Raw genomic sequence first — 25750 nt, forward strand, 5'->3', positions numbered from 1 at the left:
ACTGCATCTAGAGGTGACACTCAGATTCCAGAGACAAGATGTTTTTAATTACATTAAAATAGAGTACCTCACCCTGTCTAAGATGACGCTTTTGTCTTTTCGGTTGAAATGTCAGAATTATACCACTTTAAGTGTCAAAAGAACGATATAAAACGAGAAGAGAAAGGCACCGCGTGTTAAGACTTTTGTTCTGACTTGTTAATACTGTATTCAGATACTTGAATTATGTCAATTCCATTCTCCGTGATAATTAGCAGAGTTCCAGAATGAGACAATTATAAAAGAATAAAGAGATAATGTGAGTGATTTCATTTCATTGTGTAACCGGCTAAGTGGTGGAAATGCGCTGATTTTCCTGAGTGTTTGAATGAGTCTGTATTTCATTAGGAGCTTAGTTTACTGCCAGAGGAAGGCCCAGTCACCCAGAGGTCAGAGAACCAAGGAGTCCTGTCTCTGAGAGTGCCATCCGCTGGGGCCCCCGGGGGTTTGGCCGTTTGAGACGTTTGTGCCCAGTTTCGTCGTCCCTTTTACTCTGGAACCACCTGGGGCCGGGGAGGCTTCCTCCATGCCTCGAACGACCGACGCTGGTGGAGACACCGGCTCCGGAGTCAGGCCGCCCCAGTGCAGCCCGGCTCAGCCCCTTCCACGTCTGTGTCAGGTCTCTCGGGGGGGCTTTGAACCACAGAAACGAACTCTTTCACAGTCCCGGAGACGCCAGCGGGGCCCCAGCCCTCTGAGGCCCTTCCTTGCCTCCTTAGCTTTGGGGGTGGCCCCCAGTCCTTTGAGCTGCATCACCCCACTCCCGCCTCCCTCGCCAAGTGATGTCCTCCCTGTGGCTCTGTCTTCATACAGCATTTCTGCCTCTTGTCAGGACACCAGTCCTGTGGGATTCGGGCCCTGCCTGCTGACGTCATTCTAACTGCATTGCTTCATTCAAGCCTTTATTTCCAAATCAGGTCACATCTGTGTATCCCCTGTGCTGTGCTTGGTCGTCAGTGGTCTCTGACTCTTTGCAACCAGCCCGCCAGGCTCCTCTGTCCATGGGATTCCCCAGGCCAGAATGCTGGAGTGGGTTGCCATTTCCTTCTCCAGGGGATCTTCCTGACCCAGGAACTGGACCCGTGTATCCTGTGTCTCCTGCATTGCAGGTAGACTCTTTACCCACTGAGCCGTCTATCCCGGGCAGCGGAGGGTCGGTGGGGGGGACACAATTCAACATCATCCATGTCAACTTGGGCAAGGGATTTCATTTCCGTGACCATCAGCTTCTCACTGTCGAAAGAGGGTAGTCATCCAGACGTGCTGCACCTTCAAGGAGCGTGGGAAGCAGCAGGTGAAAATTCCTGGCACTTGTTCGGCGCCCGAGAAACGTTCTTCCCTGTCCTCCACTCCTCCAGCCCAGCTTCTTGGCCTCCCATCCTTGATCGGGTTGCTCACAAAGCTCCTGTGGATTTTTCCATACCACCTCATGGGAAAACCTCAAAGAACTTTCTGGCCAACCCACTAGTTACTTTCTCCACACATAGACAATTCTGTAGACACCATGCAATGTACAGAGACAACCCAGTGCCCTGGGGAAGATCACACACTTCAGGGACAGATAAAAAGTAAATTCACCTTTACAGCACAACACAGAATTTGTGTCACATCCTGAGAAGCACGCAGGTGCAGTACCGAGAAGGGGGAGAATTCCTGCTCGGTGTCTTGCCAAGGACCTCACAGCAAATCGCTGCGAAGCTGAAACCTGAGTCTGGGTTTAGGCCCCCAGTCCAGTTTCTTTCCTATTCAGAAACATTATACAATTATGTTAGGCATCACCTTTGAACCCCTCGAACGTGGTAACGCATCATCCCTTTTTGCCCACTGAGGCCCTCAGGTCATATGCCAGCATCTCTGGGGAATGCCTATCACCTTCAGGTGATCCCTCCACTGCCCCCTGCAGCTTCCTCCTGCTTCCCAAGCCCCCACACACAACCTCTGTTATCCCTGCTTCCTCTGCTCTGTGCCAGCCTGGAAAGACTCTCTTCTGCAGCAACCACAGTAAGACCAGCTTAAAAAATAAATACAGCAGATACCAAGTCTAGTGCCTACTGGGTAGGAAAGCATATTCCTGCCTCTTATCAAAAAAAAAAAAATAATAATCACTGAATATCATCCACAGATCGTCTTAGACCATTCGGTGTGATCAAAACAATGAGCGAGAGCTTTCAGAGCCTCGCCTCTGGCGCTCCAAATGCATGTTCAGTCTCTGCTGCTATTTTTACTCCCTTCTGTACCCTGAGTTAATACATGAGGAAAATGTAGGGTTGAGAGGGAAGGGATGTTGCTGATGCTGCCATATTTATTTTGCCTGATTCATGGCTAGCAGGACGATGACGATGCTCAATCCAGGGCAGATAAAATGGTGAGTTGTGGGGGACAGCGCTAAAAGGATTTTAGAGAGGAAACAAAAGTCTGCTGTTGAAAAGGTCACACTGGTGTATCTTCTCAGGGTTTATGCTGTGCCCCAGATCCATAGTTCCTGCTGCACTGCCCCCAACCCCCGACCCCGCACAATGGACACCTCATTTCTCTTCTGTACTTGCAGAAATGAAGAAGTGGTGTGGCTGCCAGTGGGGCTTCCCAGGTGGCTCTAGGGGTAAAGAATCCACCTGCCAATGCAGGAGAGACATGGGTTCAACCCCTGGGGCAGGAAGATCCCCTGGAGGAGGGCATGGCCATCCACTCCAGTATCCTTGCCTGGAGAATCCGCAGAGGAGCCTGGTGGGCTACAGTCCACGGGGTAGCGAAGCATCAGACACGACTGGGTGACCGAGCATGCCCACGTGACCGCCAGCAGGACACATCCAGCCCTGTCAGTGCTCGGGTGGGGAGGGTGGGCAGCCAAGGGTGCAGGGAATTCACTGCTTCCCTCGGGAAGCAGAGCACATTTTAGAAGATGCCAGATTTGCTGCAACAAACTTTAGATGGAAAGCTAAGATGTTCCACAGAAACTGACAGAATTGCAGTGACTTACCGATCGGCAGTTAAGTTCCCAGGGTGGCCCAGTGTGAGGATTATAAACACCCAGATGCAGCCCCTGTGCTTCTCTCCTTCCTCCTGTGCTCACCCTCCCCGCCCCTCCCCTCCCCTTTCTCCTCATGCTGTGTTGCTCGCATGTCACGTTAAATGCCTTTGCACCTTTTTTTTTTTTTTAATGGGTCATATAATCTTTAAAGACATTTTTTTTTAAGAAACCCAGAGGAAAACTTTATATAGCCATGAATTTCAACCAGAGAGTGAAATTTAATTATTTGGAAGAATTTTCCAAAAATAAACGGTCTCTCTAGAAGATTTAAAGCACTCAATCTCTACTCTATGGGGAGGGCACTTCTCTACCTCTCATTTAAATAAGACTTCTGGGCGCCTTTCTGCCTTTATTATAGATTCTAACTTCATCTAGATTCAGTCTCAAACATTGATAAAGAATGCTGGAATATCGTAAAGGGTGTATTTTAAGAGTATTCTAAAAGTCTAAATGAGAACTAATAAATTCGTATTCTTTCTCTTCAAACGCGCTTTTGATAAATGGTTTGCATCTCTCCTGGTAATATTAAAGGTACATTAGAGGACTGAGAAGTATATTTGGTTCCTTTTAAAATCACATCCATGTAAAGGACAAGGGCCGTTCCAAGTGATCCAGGGTGAAATTCACGACACACAGAGGTGTGAGGGCACAGAGGACAAAGTAAGAAAGGGGAAGGATTTAAAAACTGGATAGCAAAGGCAATGCTGCTGAAAAAAGTCGTTTGCTTGACCAGTTCACTCATGGCTTTCCTGTCCCTGCTGCTTTTTGCAGGTACAGGCCCTTGGCCGAGACCCTCCCTGGCAACGAGAGGACACTGCCCGCCGAGGAGAGGTGCCGGCTGGCCCTGAAGCACTGCCCGTTACCAGGGTGGCAGGTGGGTGACCCCCAAGCTCCTACCAGAGCAGGTCAGGGTTGCCAGTAGGTGAGCTGAGTCATTGCAGGAGCTGCCCAAGTGTGTGTGTGTGTGCTCAGCCGCTTCAGTTGTGTCTGACCCTGTGGACTGTAGCCCATCAGGCTCCTCTGTCCATGGGATGCTCCGGGCAAGAATATTAGAGTGGGTTGCCGCTGCCTGAGACTCACCAGCAAAACCAAAGTGCTGGGATGTGTTTGGCAAAGAGAGATGCCAAGCGTAGTCCCTGAACACACAGCAGCCCTGATTCACCAATTTCATCAGCAAACACAGGACGAAGGAAGCCCGGAGCCAATGTTCATGACTTGGGGAAGAGTTCAGGATGGAGTTTGCCTGCATCTCAGACCCCAACATAGGCAGCAGAGCCTTCTGGAGTGTCTAAAAGGGGAGAAGTCAGAGGAACCAAAACAGGGGTGGTTGACAGAGCCCAGGGTTCCCTGGGGTGGTAGCCATGCTTCCAGAGGAGGAAGGAGCAGGAGATGAAGGGCAGGGAAGTGCTCTTCAGAAACCCAGTGGCGCAGCCTGGATTTTGTTTAATCCCTGAAGCAACTCAGAAGACTGCCGTGAGTAGTGCCAGGAAGAGGAACGTGAGATGTAAAAGAACTGAGAAACAAAACTGAGCAATGATGGGAATCGGGGTCCTTGACACCAGGAACTCCTGCAAGTTTCTAGCTATAAAACATCGGAACCTGCACAGGAGGCAGAGAGTTTGGTAGCCAGTAGTTTCAGCAAACGGAGAAGGCAATGGCACCCCACTCCAGTACTCTTGCCTGGAAAATCCCACGGGCGGAGGAGCCTGGTAGGCTGCAGTCCATGGGGTCGCTAAAAGTCAGACATGACTGAGCAACTTGACTTTCACGTTTCCCTTTCACGCACTGGAGAAGGAAATGGCAACCCACTCCAGTATTCTTGCTTGGAGAATCCCAGGGACAGAGGAGCCTGGTGGGCTGCCGTCTATGGGGTCACACAGAGTCGGACACAACTGAAGCGACTTAGCAGCAGCAGCAGCAGCAGTTTCGGCAAAACAGAACAATTACGGGAAAGCAGACATAAGTCTCATCTTTCAAAAATGATAGGGAGATAGAGTGCCTCCGAGGGAAAATATATGATGGTTGATGAGTCCAAAAAAGGGTGCTTTAGTGCAGAAATGGCACGAAGAGGAGGTGCAGACTTGCTGGTGTGTCTTAAAGGGGAAGACAGGGTGGGTAAGGCAGGCGTTGAGCCCTGGGTTGACACCAGCATCCTCAGCCGTCTATGACGAAGAACCAGGAACCCAGCATTTTAGCATGGATGAGTAACGGTTTAATTGTCGGTGCCACCCAAGCACTTTCTTTATTATCCTTTCTCCTGTTCTTTCCCTTTTTTAACTAATAACGGAGTTGAACTTTAAATAGCGGTCTGAAGGAGGACGCGCACACAGCCTGTAGTAGGCACAGATGCACATCCGTGCCAAAAGACAGGATAAAAAAGGAGGAGGAAGGAGGAGTTGCTAACAGAGAGTGAAGTCAGCGAGCCACGCAGGACTCAGCGGCATCAGACGTGGGGCTGGCGTGCTGACTCACTCTCAGAACTTTAAGCCAGTGTCTGGGGAAAGACGGAGGGCAGGAGAAGGGGGCGACAGAGGACGAGATGGTTGGATGGCATCACCGACTCAACAGACATGAGTTTTGGAGTAAACTCCAGGAATTGGTGATGGACAGGGAGGCCTGGCATGCTGCAGTCCATGGGGTCGCAGAGAGTCAGACACGACTGAGCAACTGAACAACAACTGAACAGAAGTGAATGCAGAACACAAAGATTTTCCTGTTGCATTTTGTTGCATTTTACTCTTTAACAAACATAGATAAGAATGATGTACTTTATTACTGTTGAGAAAGAATGTTGAGTTGTTGAGGGATCTGGGAAGATTCTTCCACTGAGAGAGGGACTGGCAGGAGCCATAACACCTGACCAGCCTTCGGTCCTCCAAGACACCTGATTGGAGTCTGGGGTCAAACGAGGAGGGAGGGGACAACCCAGGGCAGCCAGGCAGCTGTCCCTTCCCCTACGTGTGCTAGGACACTTTTGACTTTGCCGCTGGGTATGGTGTGACGATGAACCACACACACACTGGGGCTTTGAAAAAGTACATCAAAATAAAACACGGGGAAGAGTTCCCATTTCATTACACTAATTTATTTTCCTTGGCTTTTTTTTTTTTTTTTTTTTTTTGTCTCCCTAAAGGAGGCCAAAGAAAAGAAGAAACGTATTCATTTGCAGATCGTATTCGCTTACGCGTTCCATCTTGAATAGTTAGGAAAGGTGGCTTTCTTCAGCTTCTCTAAGATGTAACCTTTCATATTCTCTATGCTATAAGACGAATTATTGACTCTAGAGAAATAAAGTGTATTCCTATTTCACTCTTGTACTAGTCCGAAGGCAAATGATTGGAAAAAAAAACTTCTTACCTAGAAAGCCAGACCCCTCAGTTTCAGAAGTAAAGTGTTTGTTTGAAATGCATTGAAAGTTACAGGCAGAGTTGTTACCAGTCTCTTGTGGGAGGTGAACAAGGACGAGGATTAAGTAAGAAATGTTTGAAGCAGCAGCAGGTCCTAATGGGTGGTTTTGTTCAGGCACCATGGTCCTCAGATTGCTAAGAGGCCAACATATTTTCCATGAAGCAGCCCTTGTGCGTCCTCTGGCTCCGAGTGGTTAGCATGAAACTGATGGCTGTTCTCTTCCATTGCACTTAGAAGTGATGCTCGAACAGGAAGAGACTGGAGTCATCCTTGGCTGCGTGAATCTGCGCGGAGTGTTAGCGAGAAATTCTGTTCTCTGAACTGAAAAGCGGGTCTTTTCTCGTGGCTCCCGTGGGTCTTGAGGATCCTGTGAGATCACTTCCTCTCTCCCCGACAGCCATCACAACCCATGCAGGAAACCCTCACCGCATCAGCATGGGGGCTGTAGCTCCATCGCTCCTGTTCTTTTGCACATTAGAGCAATTCCGTACGCGCTACTGAACCCTGGGGTCTGCTTCTGTTGCACACGAGGAGAGAGAGTCGTCTTTCCTTCAGTGCTGTGCATTTGTTTAGTGATCCGCAGGTGCTGTTTACTGTTCACGTAGCCGTGGGTTTCCAGTCAGTATTCGAGGCCTTGGAATTTCTGAAGTCTCACCAATAATGATTCCTCTCATCCTGGAAGTCTGTTACAACAACTCCGAGGGTGTTTTTATTATTTTGCTTTGCTCTATCCAAGTTAACCCTGATAGCTAACAATGCCATGCAGAAGAAAGAAAGGAGGCAGGGAACAGGAATAACCTCACTGCAGACATGAGGAAGTCGCCGTAGAGATCAGATTCCTGATCAAAATGCAAGGTGGGGTGAATATTTCGTCTGGGCCGGAAGGCCCTTTGCCAGGACCAGACCCGGCTCTTCGGTGGCGGGTTCTTTCCGCTGCACTCGCTCCGATCTGTATCTTTTAATGTAGCCACTGAAAGTCCCTTTACTCAGACGACACAACTTGAAAGGCACAGATTATGCTTCCAGACCAGGGCTTTGATCAGAGGCACTGGGAGGTTCCTTGATGAGCCTAGCAGATTGCTTCCCGTGGTTCGTGTCTTTTTTTCCCGTTTCTCATGCACCCGGTAGATGGAGATAAAACACGCTGGCTGCTTGCCGTTGCTGCCAGTTCTGATTGGAATCTTTCTTAAGTGAGCGTCAGCCCCCTGACCCTTCTACAGCCACGGCTTTGGGAGGCTGGGTCCTGACTTAAGGAAAAAGGAGGAGAAGGAGAAAAGGGAGAAGCAGAGGAACTGGGCTCAAGGGAGGAAATGTTTGGTGCTGTCCCGTGTGTAATGTCCGTTCTAGTCTGAGAGTGGAGACCTGGCTGCTCCAGGCACCCAGGGATGCCGCAGGGCTGGCCAGCATCCACGGTCCAGGTGCCACCCTGGGAGTGCTCACCTCGCCTTGACCCCGTGGGCAGAGGCAGGCGGAGACCCGTCCTGCTGAACCAAGTGGCAGCACCGCCAGCAGGCGGGTGGCCAGGCCTTGTCCTCGCTCCTGAGGTCACCCAGCCCGTCTTCTACTGCGCCGCTGCCTGTCTGTCCCCCACCAGTGGAGTAAGCGCGTTGCGGAGGCCGTGTCCGCCCTGTGGACTGCGTGTCTCCAGCAAGGGCGTCTCACAGGCAGGTGCTTGGTGCACACTTGCCCAGCCAGTCAATGAGTCTTTATCGATAAGAAACCATCAAACGACTCTATATACGCAGACGTGGGCTTCTCAAGTGGCATGGTGGTAAAGAACCGCCTGGCAGCGCAGGAGACGTAAGAGACTCGGGTTCGATCCCTGCGTTGGGAAGATCCCCTGGAGGAGGGCATGGCAACCCACTCCAGTATTCTAGCCTGGAGAATCCAGTGGACAGAGGAGCCTGGCGGGCTACAGTCCAGAGTCGCAAAGAGGCAGATACGACTTAGAGGCTAAGCACTCACTCACATACACAGACATATACGAACCTTTAAAATCTGGAATAATTCACAGAAACCTAAGAGCACTGGTATTTGAAGGATGGTTTCGAGATGAGAGTCAAATGGAATTTTAGTGTATGTCTATATTTAGAAGGTGAAATGAATTCGTGGATTACTTCTGTAATTAAAGATGATGTTTAGAATTTGTAATCACTACCTAAATACAGCTTAAGTGGAATATTGCATGGGGCCAATTTAATTATTTTAAGCATGTATGAAAGAATTCTAAGTCACACAGACAGTGCTTTTTCTAAAGCACTTTTGTTTCTGAAAGAGCAATTAGCCTGCTGGATAGTTCACACCACCGGCCCTTACTTCTCCAAGGAATCTTCACAGCATTTGAGCTGCTCACCACAAGTTTGGGCAGACTCAGTCCTGCCATTGCTTCCTGTGCATTATCAGCATCACTGCCTTAATAGAAGGTAGTTTTAACTTGATGAGAAGTGAAGGGAAATTGTGAGGCTAGAAAGGCATCAGTGCTTGGCGGTTTCTCGTTCATGTGCATGAAATGACAAATTTTAAAAACACGCTGGACGAGCTTTATCCTTATTTCAAAGCAGAATTTAAGTAAGTTGCTCAAAAAACAATTGAAGTTTCCTGAAACGATTCGAATACACTCTACAGGACTGAATTCCAGGACAGTTTTGTGTCTCACCAGAGGTATTTTTCTTCATGAAACAAAAGGTCTGTGGATTGCTTCTTTTGTGGGGGGTAAAAAAAATCAAACCATTTTGAAAATAAGTTAAATGAAGCTACTAGTTATTAACTTTCTACTATCTAGTACTTTTAAAAATTATTCAGGTATTTCATTTATTTAAATATATATATTTTTTTAATTCGGTCCCACTTTAAAAGTTACCTTTAAAAATAATCCCTCCAGTCTGTGTTCATTTATGAAACCCTTTCTGCCCGATTTTCACAGCCATACACCAGTGACGGGCAGGCCTGCTGTAGCCATGCTGTCACTTCCGTAGAGGGGGAAACTTCTGAAACTAAGTGGAAAAATAAGTGGTATCGTCTGATTTTCACACATTTTATATGAATCAACTGGGTAGGGGATGCTGTCTTCTGTGTAGTTCTTTGAATGCTATATTCATTTTCAAGCCATCTGGAGGGTGATGAAGAGAGAAATGGATCTCTCTGTTCAGGGGCACCGGGCAGCCCCCTGCTTAGCAAGGCTTCCACAGGGATGGCTTTTACTGTCCTTCCAGACAGTTCTGGGACTCTGGGGTGAGGGGAGCCTCGTGGACGAGCAAAGGTGTTCCGTGCGCATCTGTCACAGGACATCATGGAAAGAGAAGCTGAGATGATAACCTCAGGGAGACTTCCTGCTTTCCCTAACACTGTGAGGATGGGGAGTCAGACACAAGAGGGCTCCCGATGACTTGCTCAAGGTGGCACAGACGGGAAGTAAAGAATCTGCCTGCAATGCAGAGGACCCGGATTTGATCCCTGGGTCGGGAAGATCCCCTGGAGGTGGGCCTGGCAACCCACTCCAGTATTCTTTCCTGGAGAATCCCACGGACAGAGGAGCCTGGTGGGCTACAGTCCGTGGGGTCAGAGAGTCAGACACGACTGAGGGACTAAACAACAGCAATGTGTAAAACACATGACTAATGAGAACCTACTGTGTACCGCAGGGGACTCTCCTCGGCGCTCCGTGGCGACCTAGATGGGGAGAAAATCCAAAAAAGAGGGGATGTATGTATACGCACAGTAGAGGCACATTGCTGTACAGCAGAAGCTGACACGACATTTTAAAGCAACTAAACTCCAGTAAAAGTTTTTTTAATTTTATTTTATTTTTAAACTTCACATAATTGTATTAGTTTTGCCAAATATCAAAATGAATCTGCCACAGGTATACATGTGTTCCCCATCCTGAACCCTCCTCCCTCCTCCCTCCCCATACCATCCCTCTGGTCGTCCCAGTGCTGCTTGGGGCTAGTAAAAAAAATTTTTTAATGTAGTTTAAGGAAGAAAAAAGAGACCCCGAAAGAACGAGCAGAAAGCGAACCCCAGACTCAGTGACGTCTACTCGCCCTGTTTGCGCTTATTCTACCAGAGCAATCGCAGCCATTGTTTTCTGCATCACCTTCCTCTGAGGCAGGCTTCATCCTCCACATCCTCCTGCGTAAGGCATGGCCTAGATTCCACTGCGTGTCTTTCTGAAATATATGGCCTCGCAAGGATTCACTCTGACAGTACTGAGAATTGCAAGATTAACATTTTACCATAACATTAAATAAAATCAGTTGGATGAAGGATTTATTATTTCATTAATCTAAAATAGTCCAGTAGAGAAAAGATAATAAAAGTAAGAGCAAGGAACTGTTCAAGTTTTAAGCGTGCTCCACTTTCTTTACGTCTTCGAAGACGAGACAATTGTATTAGGGCCCTTGGCTCTTATTAGTACAATAAATTAATGGTTTATAGCCTTTGTTTTATTACTGGAGGAGCACTTCGTAAATCAACCACAAGTACAAGCTAGAAAATAGCCTATAAAACTACTCTTTCTCTCATGTTCTTCCTCTTTCTCAGGCATCATTACTGTTGAGCATAATAAAAAATAGGTATCTAAGAGTATCTCTTAGTACTGTGTGCATTATGACTGGGAATTACTGTGTATGTGCGTATATATTTATTTCCATTTTTCTCAGGTTCTAAACACATTCATATACACACATATGTGATTGTGATTTTGTTACAAAGGGTTCGATCTTTGTAAGAAATCTGAAACATAGAGGAAGAAGACAATATAGATCACACCCATCACTGACTGAACTACCTATAGATAATTACCCCGGATGCTTGGTGTGTATTCACTCGGTTTTTAAAAATAACATTATAGATGTTTGATTCTTGGTCAGTGCGTATCCCTTTATACTCTGAGGACAGATATTACGTCTCTTTTTTTTTTTTCTTACATATTTTCACACACACACACGTGTGTGTTGTGTGTGTTTCACAATCACACCGCCAGGGGTCTGGTCAGAACAGACACTCGGCTTGTGTCTGTTGAATGGCTGAATGAACGAATCTCCTCCTCACCCCAAGCGCCCTTTGAAAATGGAAGCATGCGCAGTCGAGTCTTGCCGTTCCGTGTGCTCGTCTCTCTCTCTTTTAAAGCGACTCTACGTTTTCCCTCTCAGCCTCTTTAGGCAGAAAGCACAGGGTAGTAGTGTCTGGCACTCAACCACTGCTACGCGAGAGCAGGCGATGCCCCCTGCGAACCCGGTTTTTCACGTCTGAGCAATCAGCCCCCTCTCCGCTGACTCCAGGTCTGTCGGGGGAGCGAGTCAGCTCCACTGCTGAGCCGCACTTTGTGTGTGTCCCGCGGTCACACAGGCAGGGGTGCCGCCATCTTGGGGAGGAACGGCCTGTGCCCCTCACGAGGGGAACGGGGAAGTGGGCCGTGAGCAGAAAACCCACTCAGAGCTACCAGTTAGGGTCCTGCAAGCCATCTGGGGGCCCCGGGGTCAGGTGGGCGGGGACCTGAAGGGCACACCCACAGCCACCGAGTCCAGGCTGAAACGCGGAGGCTGGCGAGGCACGGGCTGGGCCGACGGGCTGGGCCGGAAGTAGCGCGGCGAGGCACGGGCTGGGCCGGAAGTAGCGCGTGGGGCGGGCGTGCTGCCCCCCGGGAGGGCGGCCCCCGAGAAGAGCCCCGGGGCCCAGCCGTGAGGGGGAAAGCGCCCCCCTGTGAGGCCATGTTTCTCAGCCTCTGCTCTTCGCCTGTCAGTCCCGCTCCCCAGAAAGGACAATGGACGAGGCACTAGGACTGGGGCAGGGGGTACAGAGTCCCTCCGCTGTTACGGGGTTTTGCGGCCCCTCGAGGCTCGCCTTCCCGGGTCGGTCCGGCTCCGGCTTACTGCTGCTGGGAGAGCGGGGGTTGTGCCTACGCCCTCCCGAGGTCCGTCTTTTCTCCATCAGTCCGCCGTGTGCTGTGTGCGTGCTCAGTCTTGTCCAACTCTGTGCGACCCCACGCACTGGAGCCCGCCAGGCTCCTCTGTCCATGGGATTCTTCAGGCAAGAGTACTGGAGTGGGTTGCCATTTCCTCCTCCAGGGCATCTTCCCTAGCCAGGGATCAAACTTGGGTCTCTTGCATCTCCTGCATTGGCAGGCAGATTCTTTCCCACTGCGCCACCTGGAATGATGTAGTCATTCAGCAGGCCCTTATTAAGCACCTGTTGTATACCACAACCTTGTCATAGCTAAGGGGTTTTGCCCATTATGAACCAGTGTCACCCTCTGGGGCAGAATCGCCCTTCAGAATGGATGCTTAGAGGGACATGGGGTCCAGAGCCCTAGGGACTTATGGGAGCAAAGCTCAGCGTCCTACTTCAAGTTCAGTGTGAAGCCATTGAGCTTTAAGGAGAGTGTCACCGTGATCCAATTCAGGCTTCAAACATGAGAAGAAAAAAAAAAACATTACTGGAAAGCAAATCTAGGTCTGGGGAGCGAGGCAACAAGCCTTAGGTAGCAACCCACATGAGACAGAGCAGGGCAGGTGGACACAGAGGGCGGCTGAGGCAGAGAAGGGATAGGCCCTCACCGGGACCTTCAGTCAACAAGCATGTGACCTTTTATTGACTCAAAGAGTGAACACTCTTTTAAAACCAGCACATCAGTTTAGGTCAGGAATACGCTCACGCTCTTATGTCCAAGTGTGAATTTGCTGCACAGAATAAGTGTGGAGCTCTGAAAGGCGGAAAAGACCATATGATATTGCTTACATGGGAAACCTCAAAGAAAAATGGTGCAAATGAACTTCTTTACAACACAGAAATAGCGTCACAGATGTAGAAAGCACACTTCGGGTGACCAGGGTGGAAGTGGAGGGGAAGGGATAAATCGGGAGATTGGGATTGATATATACACATTACTATATATAAATAGAAAAGTAATAAGGCATAGCACGGGGGACTCAACACTCCAGAATGACCTATATGGGGAAAAGATCTAAAGAGTGGGCATATGTGTGTGTGTGTGTTTATGCACTAAGTCACTTCAGTCGTGTCTGACGTTTTGCGACCCTGTGGACTGTAGCCAGCCAGGCTCCTCAGTCCATGGGATTCTCCAGGCAAGAAAAATGGAGTGGGCTGCCATGCCCTCCTCCAGGGGATCTTCCCAACCCAGGGATCACACCTGAGTCCCTGATGTCTCCTGCGTTGGCAGGCGGGTTCTTTACCACTAGCGCCACCTGGGAAACCCCCGTGTGTGTGTGTATAACGGGTTCACGTTTCTGTACATCTGAAACTAACACAATGATGTAAATCAGCTAAATTCCAGTAAAAATCATACTGAAAAAAAGATGGAAAGACCTGGCCCCATAGGCATTGAAAGCAGAAGACAGTTAAACAAAATAAACATAGGTGAGTTGCAAAGCAAATATGAATGAACCACAGAAGAAATATTTGTAAAATTAGGAAGCCTAGGTAATCTTTTAAAAATATCTTAGAAGGCTTTCCTGGTGGCTCAGACAGTAAAGAACCTGCCAGCAATGCGGGAAACCCACGTTCAATCCCTGGGTCAGGAAGATCCCCTGGAGAAGGGAATGACAACCCACTATGGCATTCTTGCCTGGAGAATCCCACGGCCAGAGGAGCCTGGCAGGCTACAGTCTATGGAGTTGCAAAGAGCTGGACATGGCTGAGTGACTAACACACTAAAATACTCTCAAAAAAGAATATAAGACCAGATGATGAGGACACAGGCTCATGAAGATACGCGTCTTTAGCAGTAAAGCCAACATCAGGGCACACAGTGGCAGTAACATGGAGAGTGCTGGTGGTGGCAGGGCTCTCGAGTTTGTGTCCACACCCCAGTGGGGACAACGGCTGTGATTGTGTTTATGCTGCTGTTAATCATTTATAACCTCATTCCACGGGGCAGCATAACAGTTATTGACATTCAAGGCCCTTTTGTTAAAAAGACAGAGTAAAGGTGCTCCCTGAGAGGACCCGTTAACTTACCCAGTGCACTTTTTGGAGCTAAACCTTGTTTGGGTTTGGCTTTGGTTTGCTTTTCACGAAGTGTTGCTCTGGGAGGAAGAGATATGTTTTGAGCACTCTTGACCAGATTGGTATGATTTCCATAATGAAATAATACAAAGGGTCACGTGGTACATAATTCACTCATAAGCTCAAAATAGTGGTTTTTATTCATCACTGCTTGCTATACAGGTCATAGGATTCTGAGTGAGAGTAATTAATTTTTCTTAATCTGTAATTACATGTAATTCAAGCCAAACCACCTTCTTCAAATACCAGAAGATACAGTACTTATTAGAGTGTGTGGCTGTAATTATCTTTTCTGTGTTAAAGTTAAAATTCAAGAATGGTCTGTTTATAAAAAAGAGAAAAGAACTTATGTTTAGCACAAATGTATCCTTTGGTGATGTTTTAAAGTGCAATCAGAGCCAGACTGAACTTTAGGATATCTGTATTAGCCACCATGAAAATGTAAAATATGGAAATACTAATAATAAGTATAAATTCATAAAAACAGTGATCTTCTGTAGAAACGTAACAGACCAAAGAAGTAAACAGGGCTGCGCTCACCCTCTGCAATGGCCCACGCTCTGTCTGTGGAGTGTGCTTCTCTCTGAACCTGAATAAATCCATTTCTTACCCCAAAAGAAAAAATTTTTTAAAAAAGAAGTAAATAGGGGAAATATGTGAATTCAGCCTGGAGGAGATGGCTTTTAGTTAAGTGGTTGTTTCACTGAGCTTCCTGAGAGTATAAGACATATTCCATTCATCCTTGTGGTCTAGAGCCTGGCACAGGGCCTGGTACTAGGAAAGCCCTTGACAAATGTGTGATTTATGAACGGGGTGATGGAGGGAGGGATGGATAGAGGACTGGATGTAAAGAGGGAGGGAGGGGTGGATAGGAGGATGGATGAATGATGAGTGAAGAGACACATAAGACAGATGGTAGGATAAGTGGGTGAACAAACGTGAGAGAGGAAAACCAGGAAAGATACAATACACAATGCACCTAAGTCCTATGTGAAAATGACAAATAGCCGGGAACGTGTGAAGGTCTGTTCATAGCGTGCAAGTGGGAATGTAGGCGTTCGTGGGGGACTGTTTCTGTCAGGAAGAGACTACCTGGTAAGTACAGAAAGTGCTTTGCATGGTGAAAAGGAGAAGAACTGTTTTACAGGAGCGCGGTGACATTCTCAGATCAGCAGGGAGAGGAACAAGTCTGATGGGAGAGAGGCACAGACATCAAAACACATAAGACAGTGTGTTGTCCTTGTCGTTGTCAGTAAAGCTGTTTTGAAAATTGAACAGGTTGACATTGGGAGGGCACTTTAAATTCCAACATCACAGTGAAAGAAGTTGACTACTTTTAACCCAGCTATGATTTTATATATCTTGCCTTTATATGGGAAGTATGTATTTGAATAATGTTAGTGTTTTTAGAGCCAAGGAGATTAAAAATTTCAAAGAGTAATTTTTTATCTATAATAACAAGGGTACAGCATTTTGCAGCAAAAATATCAGCCCCCACAGTAAACTCCTTCTCAGTCAGATCTAACCTGTGCTAACTATTAACAAAAAGCTGCCAGTAATCGCAGACACAGATATACAGGGATGGCACGTACGGAACAGTGGCCACAGCGGTGACATCGTTCACTAAGAACGCTGCTCAGCTGCTGCGGGCCCTTGACACAAGGCTCCCGTGGGTTTCTGCCCTCAGTGCGTGGGGAGTTAGAATCTCAAGTCAATAATGTCTCTTTTAGAGGAGTAAAAAGTGTTAGGCCATCAGAGATTAATAAAGATCATATTATGAGGGCGTTTGAATGCCAAACCCCAAAGCATGCGTTTTAGCTTACAGGCAATACAAAATCATGGAAAGGTTTCTAGGGTGTTAACAGACTGGAGGCAGTGGCAAGGTGAGCCAAGGGCAGGTAAAGAATTAGAGGATGGAGTCCTAGATTTTGGATACAGTTATCTTATACCAGAATGTGATGGCACCAGAAATATGACATGGAACATCTGTTTCTCCAGCTGCATTAGACACATTTTTTTCTTAAATGAATGCATTTGCATAGTGTAAATGGATTTATTTTTTTTAAGATTCAATTATTTGAAATAAATAATTTTAAAAATCTTAGCTAACATTGTAGCTACTATCCATTAAAATCATTTTCTTTGAAATTCTGTTTTTTCCATTTTGTCATGCCATCTGCTTTCCTTCACCTAATATGTGTAAATTGTGCCCTTCATATTTTTCCAACAGTATCCTAGCCCACAAATATTTCACAGTCAAGTTGAACATTCCAACAGGTATTCCAATAATGACAAAAATGGGAATTCAGTGGCCTTCCACTGTAGAGATATCTCTAGAAGGTACATTAGAAGATAGAGATATCTACAAGGTACATTACTGACATAGATATATGACTTTAATGATTCATTATTATAAAGTACCCACTAGGCTGAGAGTTCATGAAGCCATCTGGGTTTTGAAGGATGAATAGGAGCCATTCTAGCAGATGATTTAGAGAGAGATATGAAGAAAAATACAGTGTTATATGTTAAGCCAGAAGGAGAAAAATGTTCCTATTTAGAAACAATAAGAAAGATGATATAATTTGAGAATAAACTCAATTGCATTGGAAAAGGATCTTGTACTATAGAAAGTCTAATAAACATTTCAAGAGAGTTTGAGCATGATCTTGGAAATTATGACCTGCTACTAAATAATTTTAAGCATAGATGCAATGGACATGAACTTGGGCAAGCTTCAGGAGATGGTGAGGGACAGGGAGGCCTGGTATGCTGCAGTCCATGGGGTCGCAAAGAGTCGAACATGACTGGGTGACTGAACCACAACAGAACATAATGAGACTGGTGTTTAGAAAGATACATTCAAAACTGTATCAGTAATTGAAACGTTTGAAGTCATCAATGACAATTTTGTTTAATCTTTTAAAATCTGTCACTTCAGAAAACAAAAACAAAAGCCCTAATGGTTTTCTAATAAAAACAGTGATGACTCTAATTCACAGATGGCTTTTCTGAAGGTAGTTTTGCCCACGATCTTCCAAACAGCAAGGGGTGATCGGATGGGGGAATGTCCCTAAAAAGGTGAGGCCAGTGATGCAGAAATGGTGGTGAAGTGTTGAAGGACGCCCCTGAAAAAGTGAGGCCACGGAAGCAGGAAGTGTGGGACCCTCTCCTCTTTCCAAGAAGGGCAGCCCTCCATGTCTGCCTCTCTGGTTGGAAGTGACAGTCAGAGTTGAGGATGAGGACAGGGAGGCAGGGTAGGGACCTCGCAGATGCCCTCAGCATCTCTAGCGCAGCCTCCAGGCCACCTGCGCTGCATGGCAACTGCCCATCCAGCCTTGTCTCTGTTTCCGTAGCCTGCATCCCTGAAAAACCCCTAAAAACTGTATCAGTCATTGAAACTCTCAAAGTCATCAATGACAATTTTGTTTCATCTTTTAAAATCTGTCCCTTCAAGAAAGGAAAAAAAAAAAAAACCTAATGGTTTTCTAATAAAAATAGCGATGACTCTACTCACAGATGGCTTACTTTACAGGAGTCAGGATGACATTAAGGTTTTCGTCTCAGATAGGAACACGCTGCCTCCAGGGTGTACATGGGGAGGGCTGGGTGGGAGAACGTGTCAGGCTCTCCTTTTCTCTGGTTGTGAGAACAGCTTTTTAGAAGAGAATGCAACCAAAGTCAAGAGTGGAGGTGCTCCCGACATTTGGTCTCATTCAGATGAATCTTAATTTACTGGATTTGATATAGCGTACCAAGGCACTGATTTCAGAGTAAATGTGTATGAATTCAGCACGCAAACGAAATCAAAATGACCAACACTTTTCTCCTTGTCGGTGTCATTAATAGACAAGGTAAATGCCTGAAAACGCAGGGATCTTGTCTGGGTTTTCCTGATGAAGATAGGTTCCTTGATTTATGTCCTACTAATCCTTAGTATAGATCCTTGGTAGCTCAGCCGTAAAGAATTCACCTGCAATGTAGGAGAAAAAGGTTGGATCCCTGCGTCAGAAGATCCCCTGGAGAAGGGAATGGCAAGCCCCTCCAGTATTCTTCCCTGGGAAATCCCATGGACAGAGGAGCCTGGTGGGCTAGAGTCCATGTGGTCACAAAAGAGCTGGACATGACTGAGTGACCAAACAGCAACAGTAATCCTTGGTATCATTGAGAGCCGAGGCCTTAAGGACTGAAATGTATTATTCGGAATAATTTCTGAAGAAGGAATCTGAAATACTACTAAATGGCTAATTTCATTTTTAAGGAGAAAGAAACATTTTTGGGGTGAATCTGTTTCATATTTTTGAAGAATAAAATTTGGGATATTTTATTTTACAGTCTCTTTGAGATGACTACATGTTTAGTACATTCAGTAATGCTTCATTAAGTTCTTATATCTTATCATAGTGAAAGTGAAAATGTTACTCTATCAGTCATGTCCGACTCTTTGCGACCCCATGGATGTAGCCCGCCAGGCTCCTCTGTCCTTGGGATATTTCAGGCAAGAATAGTGGAGTGGGTAGCCATTCCCTTCTCCAGGCCTGACCCAGGGACTAAACTCAAGTCTCCTGCGTTGCAGGTGGATTCTTTACCATCTAGGCCACATATCCTAGCATGGTGTCAACAAATAAGATGCTCTTTTTTTTTTTCTCAGTTATACTGTGTGGTTCTGTTCATAATGTCCTGCTTATCACAACCGTGGCCCTATTCTCAATTTGCTCTCTTGGGGAAAGCTCCCTCAGCCAGCATAGCCAAGCAAATGCTAACAAGTTTAGTTGTTGTTCAGTCACTAAGTGGTGTCCGTTTGCGACCCCATGGACAGGTGTCCCTGTCCCTCACTATCCTGGAGTTTCCCCAAGTTCAGGTCCATTGAGTTGGTGATGAGCCAGTGATGCTATCCATCTGTCTCATCCTCTACTGCCCTGTTCTTTTGCCTTCAATCTGGAGGCAAGAAATGGCAAACCACTCCAATATTCTTGCCATGAGAACTCCATGAACAGTATAAGAAGGCAAAAATTTCAATGAGCATCTCCAGACATAAGCAACCCATAGATAAGTCATGTGGTTAAACAATAAAAATAAAGAATGACTGAATGAATCTGCCTATTGGATGGTGGTGGTGGTGGTTTAGTTGGTCAGTCATGTCCGACCCTTGCGACCCCATGGACTGTGGCCTGCCAGACTCTTCTGTCCATGGTATTCTCCAGGCAAGAATACTGGAGTGGGCTGCCCTGCCCTCCTCAGGGGACCTTCTTAACTCAGAGACGGAACCCACGTCTCTTACATCTACCTGCATTGGCAGGCAGGTTCTTTACCACTGCTGCTGCTAAGTCACTTCAGTCGTGTCCCACTGTGTGAGACCCCATAGACGGCAGCCCACCAGGCTCCCCCATCCCTGGGATTCTCCAGGCAAGAACACTGGAGTGGGTTGCCATTTCCTTCTCCAATGCATGAAAGTGAAACGTGAAAGTGAAGTCGCTCAGTCACATCCAACTCCTCAAGACTCCACGGACGGTAGACAGTAGGGCCACCTGGAAAGCCCGCGGTAGAGGACAAAGTGAAAGTGAAAGTCACTCGGTCGTGTCCGACTCTTTGCGACCCCATGGAATTCTCCAGGCCAGAATACTGGAGTGGGTAGCCTTTCCCTTCTCCAGGGGATCTTCCCGACCCAGGAATCCAACCAGGGTCTCCTACATTGCAGACAGATTCTTTACCAACTGAGCTATCCAGGAAGAGAAGGATCAGCTAAATAGCTACATCATCGTGCCCAACCTTCTGTCTTCTGTCTTTTTCATTTAGTCCCTCCATCATTTATTCGTATCACCTACTGAGTCAGAGGTCTTATTTCCAACTTGCTGAATGACTTCCAGTCCTGGCTTATGTGTTCGGTGTTCATCATACCTTCTTTTCATCCTGGAAGACATTATCATCTGTTTCTCTGACTCATCTTTTACCAGGACTTCACAATTCCTCATCTTCTGTTTCTAATCGGTCACCTTCCTCACAACCCTACCACTTGTGAAGTTCAGGAGTATCTCTTCACATTCTTCTGGAAATGTAAATATCCACGTGCAGTGGTGAATACCTACTGCAGCATGCTGAGAGAATCTAAGGGTCATTCATCGGCTACTCTGGGAAAGCAGATGAAGGTCATGCAAGCCCTACCAGAAGGGAAGAAACAGGCATCAAAAATCCACTCCTGAAGGCGGGGCCCAGGACAAATGGAAATCGGCCAACGGACAAGCAACAGCTGTGGAACCTTCCAAACCTGAATCATTGATCCCATTATGGTGTCCTGCCAAAACCATACCCAACAATCCATTCTCAAGCCAGGCTTTTCTTGCTTTTTCAATTGGGCTATAGTTGCCTTCCAATGTCGTGTTAGTTTCTGCTGTACAATGAACTGAATCGGCGTTATGCATACATATTTCCACTCCCTCTTGGGACTCCCTACCCCACCATTGTACCCCTCCAGGTCATCACAGAGCCCCGGGCTGAGCTCTCTGTGCTATACAGCAGCTTCCCATGATGACCTGTTTCACACCTGGAAGTGCATATATGTCAATCCCAGCCTCCCAGTTCACCCCACCCCGCCTTCCCCACCCGGCCTCCACATCTCTCTACATCTGTGTCTCTATTCTTGCCCTGCAAATAGACTCAGCTGTCCCATTTTTTCTAGATTCCACATATATGTGTTCATATATGATACTTGTTTTTCTCTTTCTTACTTTCTGGAACTTCGTACATTTCCAGAATAATTGGTACAAAGTTAGATGGCCTCCTCTTCAATTTCCCAGTGTATGCCCCACGTTCACAGGAAAGTGTCTCTGCTTTCCCTGGAATGTGCCTCCCAGTGTGGCCAGCAGGGACAGGCGTGGCCTCCTCCCTCCTGCCTCTCCACTCAAGCCTGTTTGTCGTTTTCTGCTCCTTGCCTAGTGTTCCTGTTCCACTTTCATCTTTTCCCATCATCCCTGGAAATTTTTTTTGTATCCTCAAATCTAGCAAAGTTCTCAAGATCCACCTACTTGGAATTTTTGGAGTGGCTGTTAGAAATATCACTAGAAGAGATCTTCGCCATCCCACCCAGCTCTCTTCCCACCCATGGTCTCCACTGAATTAAGGGAGAAGAACTATATTCCAGCCCTTGCATTTCCACTCTGAGGGCTCCCCCATGGCGAGCGCCCTGCAGTGGTCATACTGAGGCTGCCTGCTGTATAGCATCGCTACCTATAATGCTTTGAGAGTTTTGTTTCAGAATCCAAGTCTGCATAGATTTTGCTTTGCGGATTTAGTTTCCTATCGTGAGTCACATGGGCTTCCCAGGTGGCGCTAGTGGTAAAGCGAAAGTATTAGTTTCTCAGTCATGTCCAAGTCTTTGTGACTCCAGGGACTGTAGCCTGCCTGCCAGGCTCCTCTGTCCATGGAGTTCTCGAAGCAAGAATACTGGAAGGGGTAGCCATTCTCTTCTCCAGGGTATCTTCCTAACCCAGGGATCAAACCCAGGTCTCCTGCATCACAGGCAGATTCTTTACCATCTGAGCCACCAGGGAAGTCCCTGCCAGTGTAGGAGAAAAGAGATATGGGTTTGATCTCTGGGTCTGGAAGATCCCCTGGAGGAGGGCATGGAAACCCACTCCAGTATTTTTGCCTGGAGAATCCCATGGACAGAGGAGGCTGGCAGGTTACAATCCATGGGGTCAGAAAGAGCCAGGCATGACTGAAGCGACTTAGCACACATACATCCACAGTGAGTTACATTCCACAATCGACAATGAACAGAAGATGACATGTCCCCCCCACCCCGCCCCGCACCGAGTGCCTGTCTCACAGATTTGCTCCGTGGTGCTCACAGACAGTACCAACTGTTCTTCCTGTTGACTGCCAAAATAAGTCAGCAGTTGGGAAGAAAAAAAAAAAACACTATGAATTATGGAAAATAACTGGGGAGACAGAATGGCAATACAATGGGGAGAAAAGTACCAATTCTCTGTGGCCACCCACTCAAGTGCCTGCCTCGTACTTCAACCAACAAAAAGAAAAGTAAATGAAGGAGGACATCTAGTCAACCAGGAGCCTCAGAAACAGGAGAGTGGAAAGGGCTTTCCCTGCCCGTTCAAAGAGCTAGCTCAACTGCTGTAATGCAAGATTTAGGTCTCAATCTCTTGCAAAACTGTTTCATGAACACAGCAAACTGGCCTACAGGAGAGCTAGATGGAAAGACTGTTGTTGTTCAGTCGCCAAGTCATGTCAGACTCTGCAACCCCATTGGATTGCAGCACGCCAGGCTTCCCTGTCCTTCACTATCTCCCTGAGTTTGCTCAAACTCATGTCCATGGAGTCAGTGATGCCATCCAACTACCTCATCCTCTGTCATCCCCTTCTCCTCCTGCCCTCAATCATTTCCAGCATCAGGGTCTTTTCTAAAGAGTTGGCTGTTCGCATCAGGTGGCCAAAGTATTGGAACTTCAGCTTCAGCATCAGTACTTCCAAGGAATATTCCAGGTTGATTTCCATAGGCTTGACTGGTTTGATCTCTGGAATGTGACAAAGTATGTCTGGGAGTCAACTCAGCTTCCATGTGAAAAGCTTCATAACATCACCTCAGGCTCTGCAGTCTGATAACCAGTCTGACCTGTCAGCCTCTCTGATACCTAATGGTGTTTAGACCTTTGCCAGCCTCGTGTCCCTGTGAGGTCGGCCACAGGCTTCAAGGGTCAGCGTGTCAGTGCTCACAGCCCATGCTTGGGAGCACGTGTTCCATGGTGCTTGTCTCCAATGCTAAGGAGATGACCATGAACAGTATCACAAGGTCTGCCCAGGCCGTGTTTTTTCTTATCTAACAGGACATCATCTCTGAGCATCCACAGCCCCTTCATCTTAGTATTTCCCAGGCTCTTCTGCACTGATTCACTTCTGCTTCCCCGAAGAGACTGTAAGCATTTCCATTGTGAAGGACAGTCCTCACACCTACCCCAGTCCTGTGAATTCTGAGAAAATAAACACAACACACCGGAAAATTATCGTGAAAATGCACGGCTGTGGCTTATTGTTATGTGTTTTTAAGAACATTCTTTGGCAGCTGTCTTCATCAATAGTGGAACATTTGGGCCAACTTGTATACCACCAGAGCTTTCAGTAGAAGCTGATTCGGTAATATGCCTAAACTCCGTTTTTCAAACCCTAGATAAGGATGCTCACGGTATGGCTACTGTTCAGGCAGACCTCGAGATTATTGCTCAGAGACGACTGTGTGGAGACGCTTTACTTTTGTGCTGAAGTTCTACAGTTGCAGTTGCGTAAACACTTGGTTTATAATAATACATGGAGTAGTAGGAAAAAACCATTGCCATGAAACAGTTCCATGTGTCAGCTTTAAGTAGCTTTTGTTTATGGTCTTTTTGTTTGTTGGTTTTTTTCCCTTTTCACAGACTTGCCCTCCTTACTGTGAGTTGAGGAAAGAAAAGGATTGAAAAAGAGGAAAGATAAGAGTTTAGCTCTGGAACTTAGGAATTCATTCATGGGAATGGTTGTATCTTCCAGTAAAGAGTCAAGACCAGTGTTTTCCTTTCGACTGCCTGGCGCAGCCACCCCAACTGCAGTGGATGGGTATTTGCAAACGTTAGTGACACTGTTTACATACAGAAAACATACTTATTAGGGCAAAAGCTTTGAGATTTTGATTAAGTGGAAAAATGTTTTAAAAAAACAGAGGAGGTACTGGAATTACTTTTGTTAGCTTTGCTTCTGCTAATCCTTTTCTGAAAAGAAAAAAAAAAAAATCTCTTGCCTGAATATTTTCCCGTTGTTATTTTGGCATCTTCCTGCTGCTAAATGTCTCCCTGCTGTTTGCGTTTTAGATTGGAGTTCGGAAAGTGTTCCTGAAATACTGGCACGCCAGCCAGCTGAACGATCTGTGCCGCCAGCTGCAGAGAAAAATTATCACCTGCCAAAAAGGTAACAGTCACACATTTCACAGTCACAGTGCAGTCACAGTTCTGAACTTTGCTGAACTGTGAAATACAAACCATTGAGTGAACCCCCACATTTAAATCTTTGGGGGACCTACGTTAGAGAGGACCCTGCCATGGCCCTATGTCTGTCCATCCCATGGCACCACCTTTGGGCAAATAAATAGGTTTCTGGAGTTCAGAAAGCACTGTGGCTAAGTTGGCTGTTTACCTGTTTCTAGATCAGAGTGTGCTTTATTCCCTGGTCATTCCATCTGCAGTTCTGTGCCTCATTGTCACCTAAGCCATCATTTGGAAGAGGGAATATACGTATCTTTTAATGGATGCATCCCTCACCTTGAAAATGGGCTTCCCTGTTGGCTCAGTGGGTAAAGAATGCGCCTGTAATGCAGGAGACACAGGAGACAAGGGTTTGATCCCTGGGTTTGGGAAGATCCCCTGGAGGAGGAAATGGCAATATTCTGCCTGGAAAATCCCATGGACAGAGGAGCCTGGTAGGCTACAGTCCATGGGGTTGGAAAGAGTCAGACACGACTGAAGTGACTGATCACGCACACATGCACACCTTGAAAATAACTAGTTTGTTGATCCTGCAAGAAACACAGGACAAGAAGAAGGCACCTCCACACCTGCAGTGGGGGGGGAAAGCCCCATGTGACACTTGGGTGCAGCTCTGCATTCAGATTCCTGGGCTACTCCTGCAGTCAGCCTCTGGCAGCCACTCCTCCAAACCCCAGACCACATGGCAGGCTCTCTGCCTGGTCCCCTGAGGTCACTTTGACCAGCCTGGAGATCGGGGTGGTGGGAGGAGCCTCTGGTGAGGAAAGGGCCAACTCCCAGCTATGTGCACTCCTTGCTTCTGTCTGGGTTAGGCTGGTCTGGCCTCCTTTGCGGACTTCCCTGGTGGCTCAGATGTTAAAGAATCTGCCTGCAGTGCAGGAGACGCAGATTCGATTCCTGGGTTGGGAAGATCCCCTGGAGAAGGAAGTAGCAATTCATTCCAGTATTCTTGCCTGGAGAATCCCATGGACAGAGGAGCCTGGTCGGCTACAGTTCCTGGGGTTGTAAAGAGTCGAACACGACTGAGTGACTAAGCACACATATAGCTTATATACACAGTGTAGGGAAAGGCTGGGCTCACAGGTCCACTCTTGACCACCACCTTTGCAGTTCCTGTTTGTGTGGTCAGACCTGGCATCCCCTGGGAGCTGGTGAGAAATGCAGAGTCTCAGGCCCCGCCTGCCCCAGACCCGCTGAATCTGAACGTGTATTTGTAGCCTCGGGC

General features: G+C 47.0%; 1 protein-coding gene across 3 annotated transcripts in view; it reads left to right on the top strand.

Moving 5' to 3' along the window:
- MYO16 (myosin XVI) overlaps window positions 1–25750 on the top strand; it is a 518782-nt gene that overhangs the window by 415899 nt on the left and 77133 nt on the right. For all 3 annotated transcript variants that reach the window (XM_070800476.1, XM_070800475.1, XM_070800474.1), the window contains exons 28-29: window positions 3839–3941; window positions 24355–24451. In XM_070800476.1, coding sequence (XP_070656577.1) covers window positions 3839–3941; window positions 24355–24451 — 200 coding nt within the window. The remainder of the gene's footprint in view (window positions 1–3838; window positions 3942–24354; window positions 24452–25750) is intronic.

Source organism: Bos indicus, chromosome 12, assembly GCF_029378745.1.
Source record: "Bos indicus isolate NIAB-ARS_2022 breed Sahiwal x Tharparkar chromosome 12, NIAB-ARS_B.indTharparkar_mat_pri_1.0, whole genome shotgun sequence".
In the NCBI taxonomy this organism is placed as follows: domain Eukaryota; kingdom Metazoa; phylum Chordata; class Mammalia; order Artiodactyla; family Bovidae; genus Bos; species Bos indicus.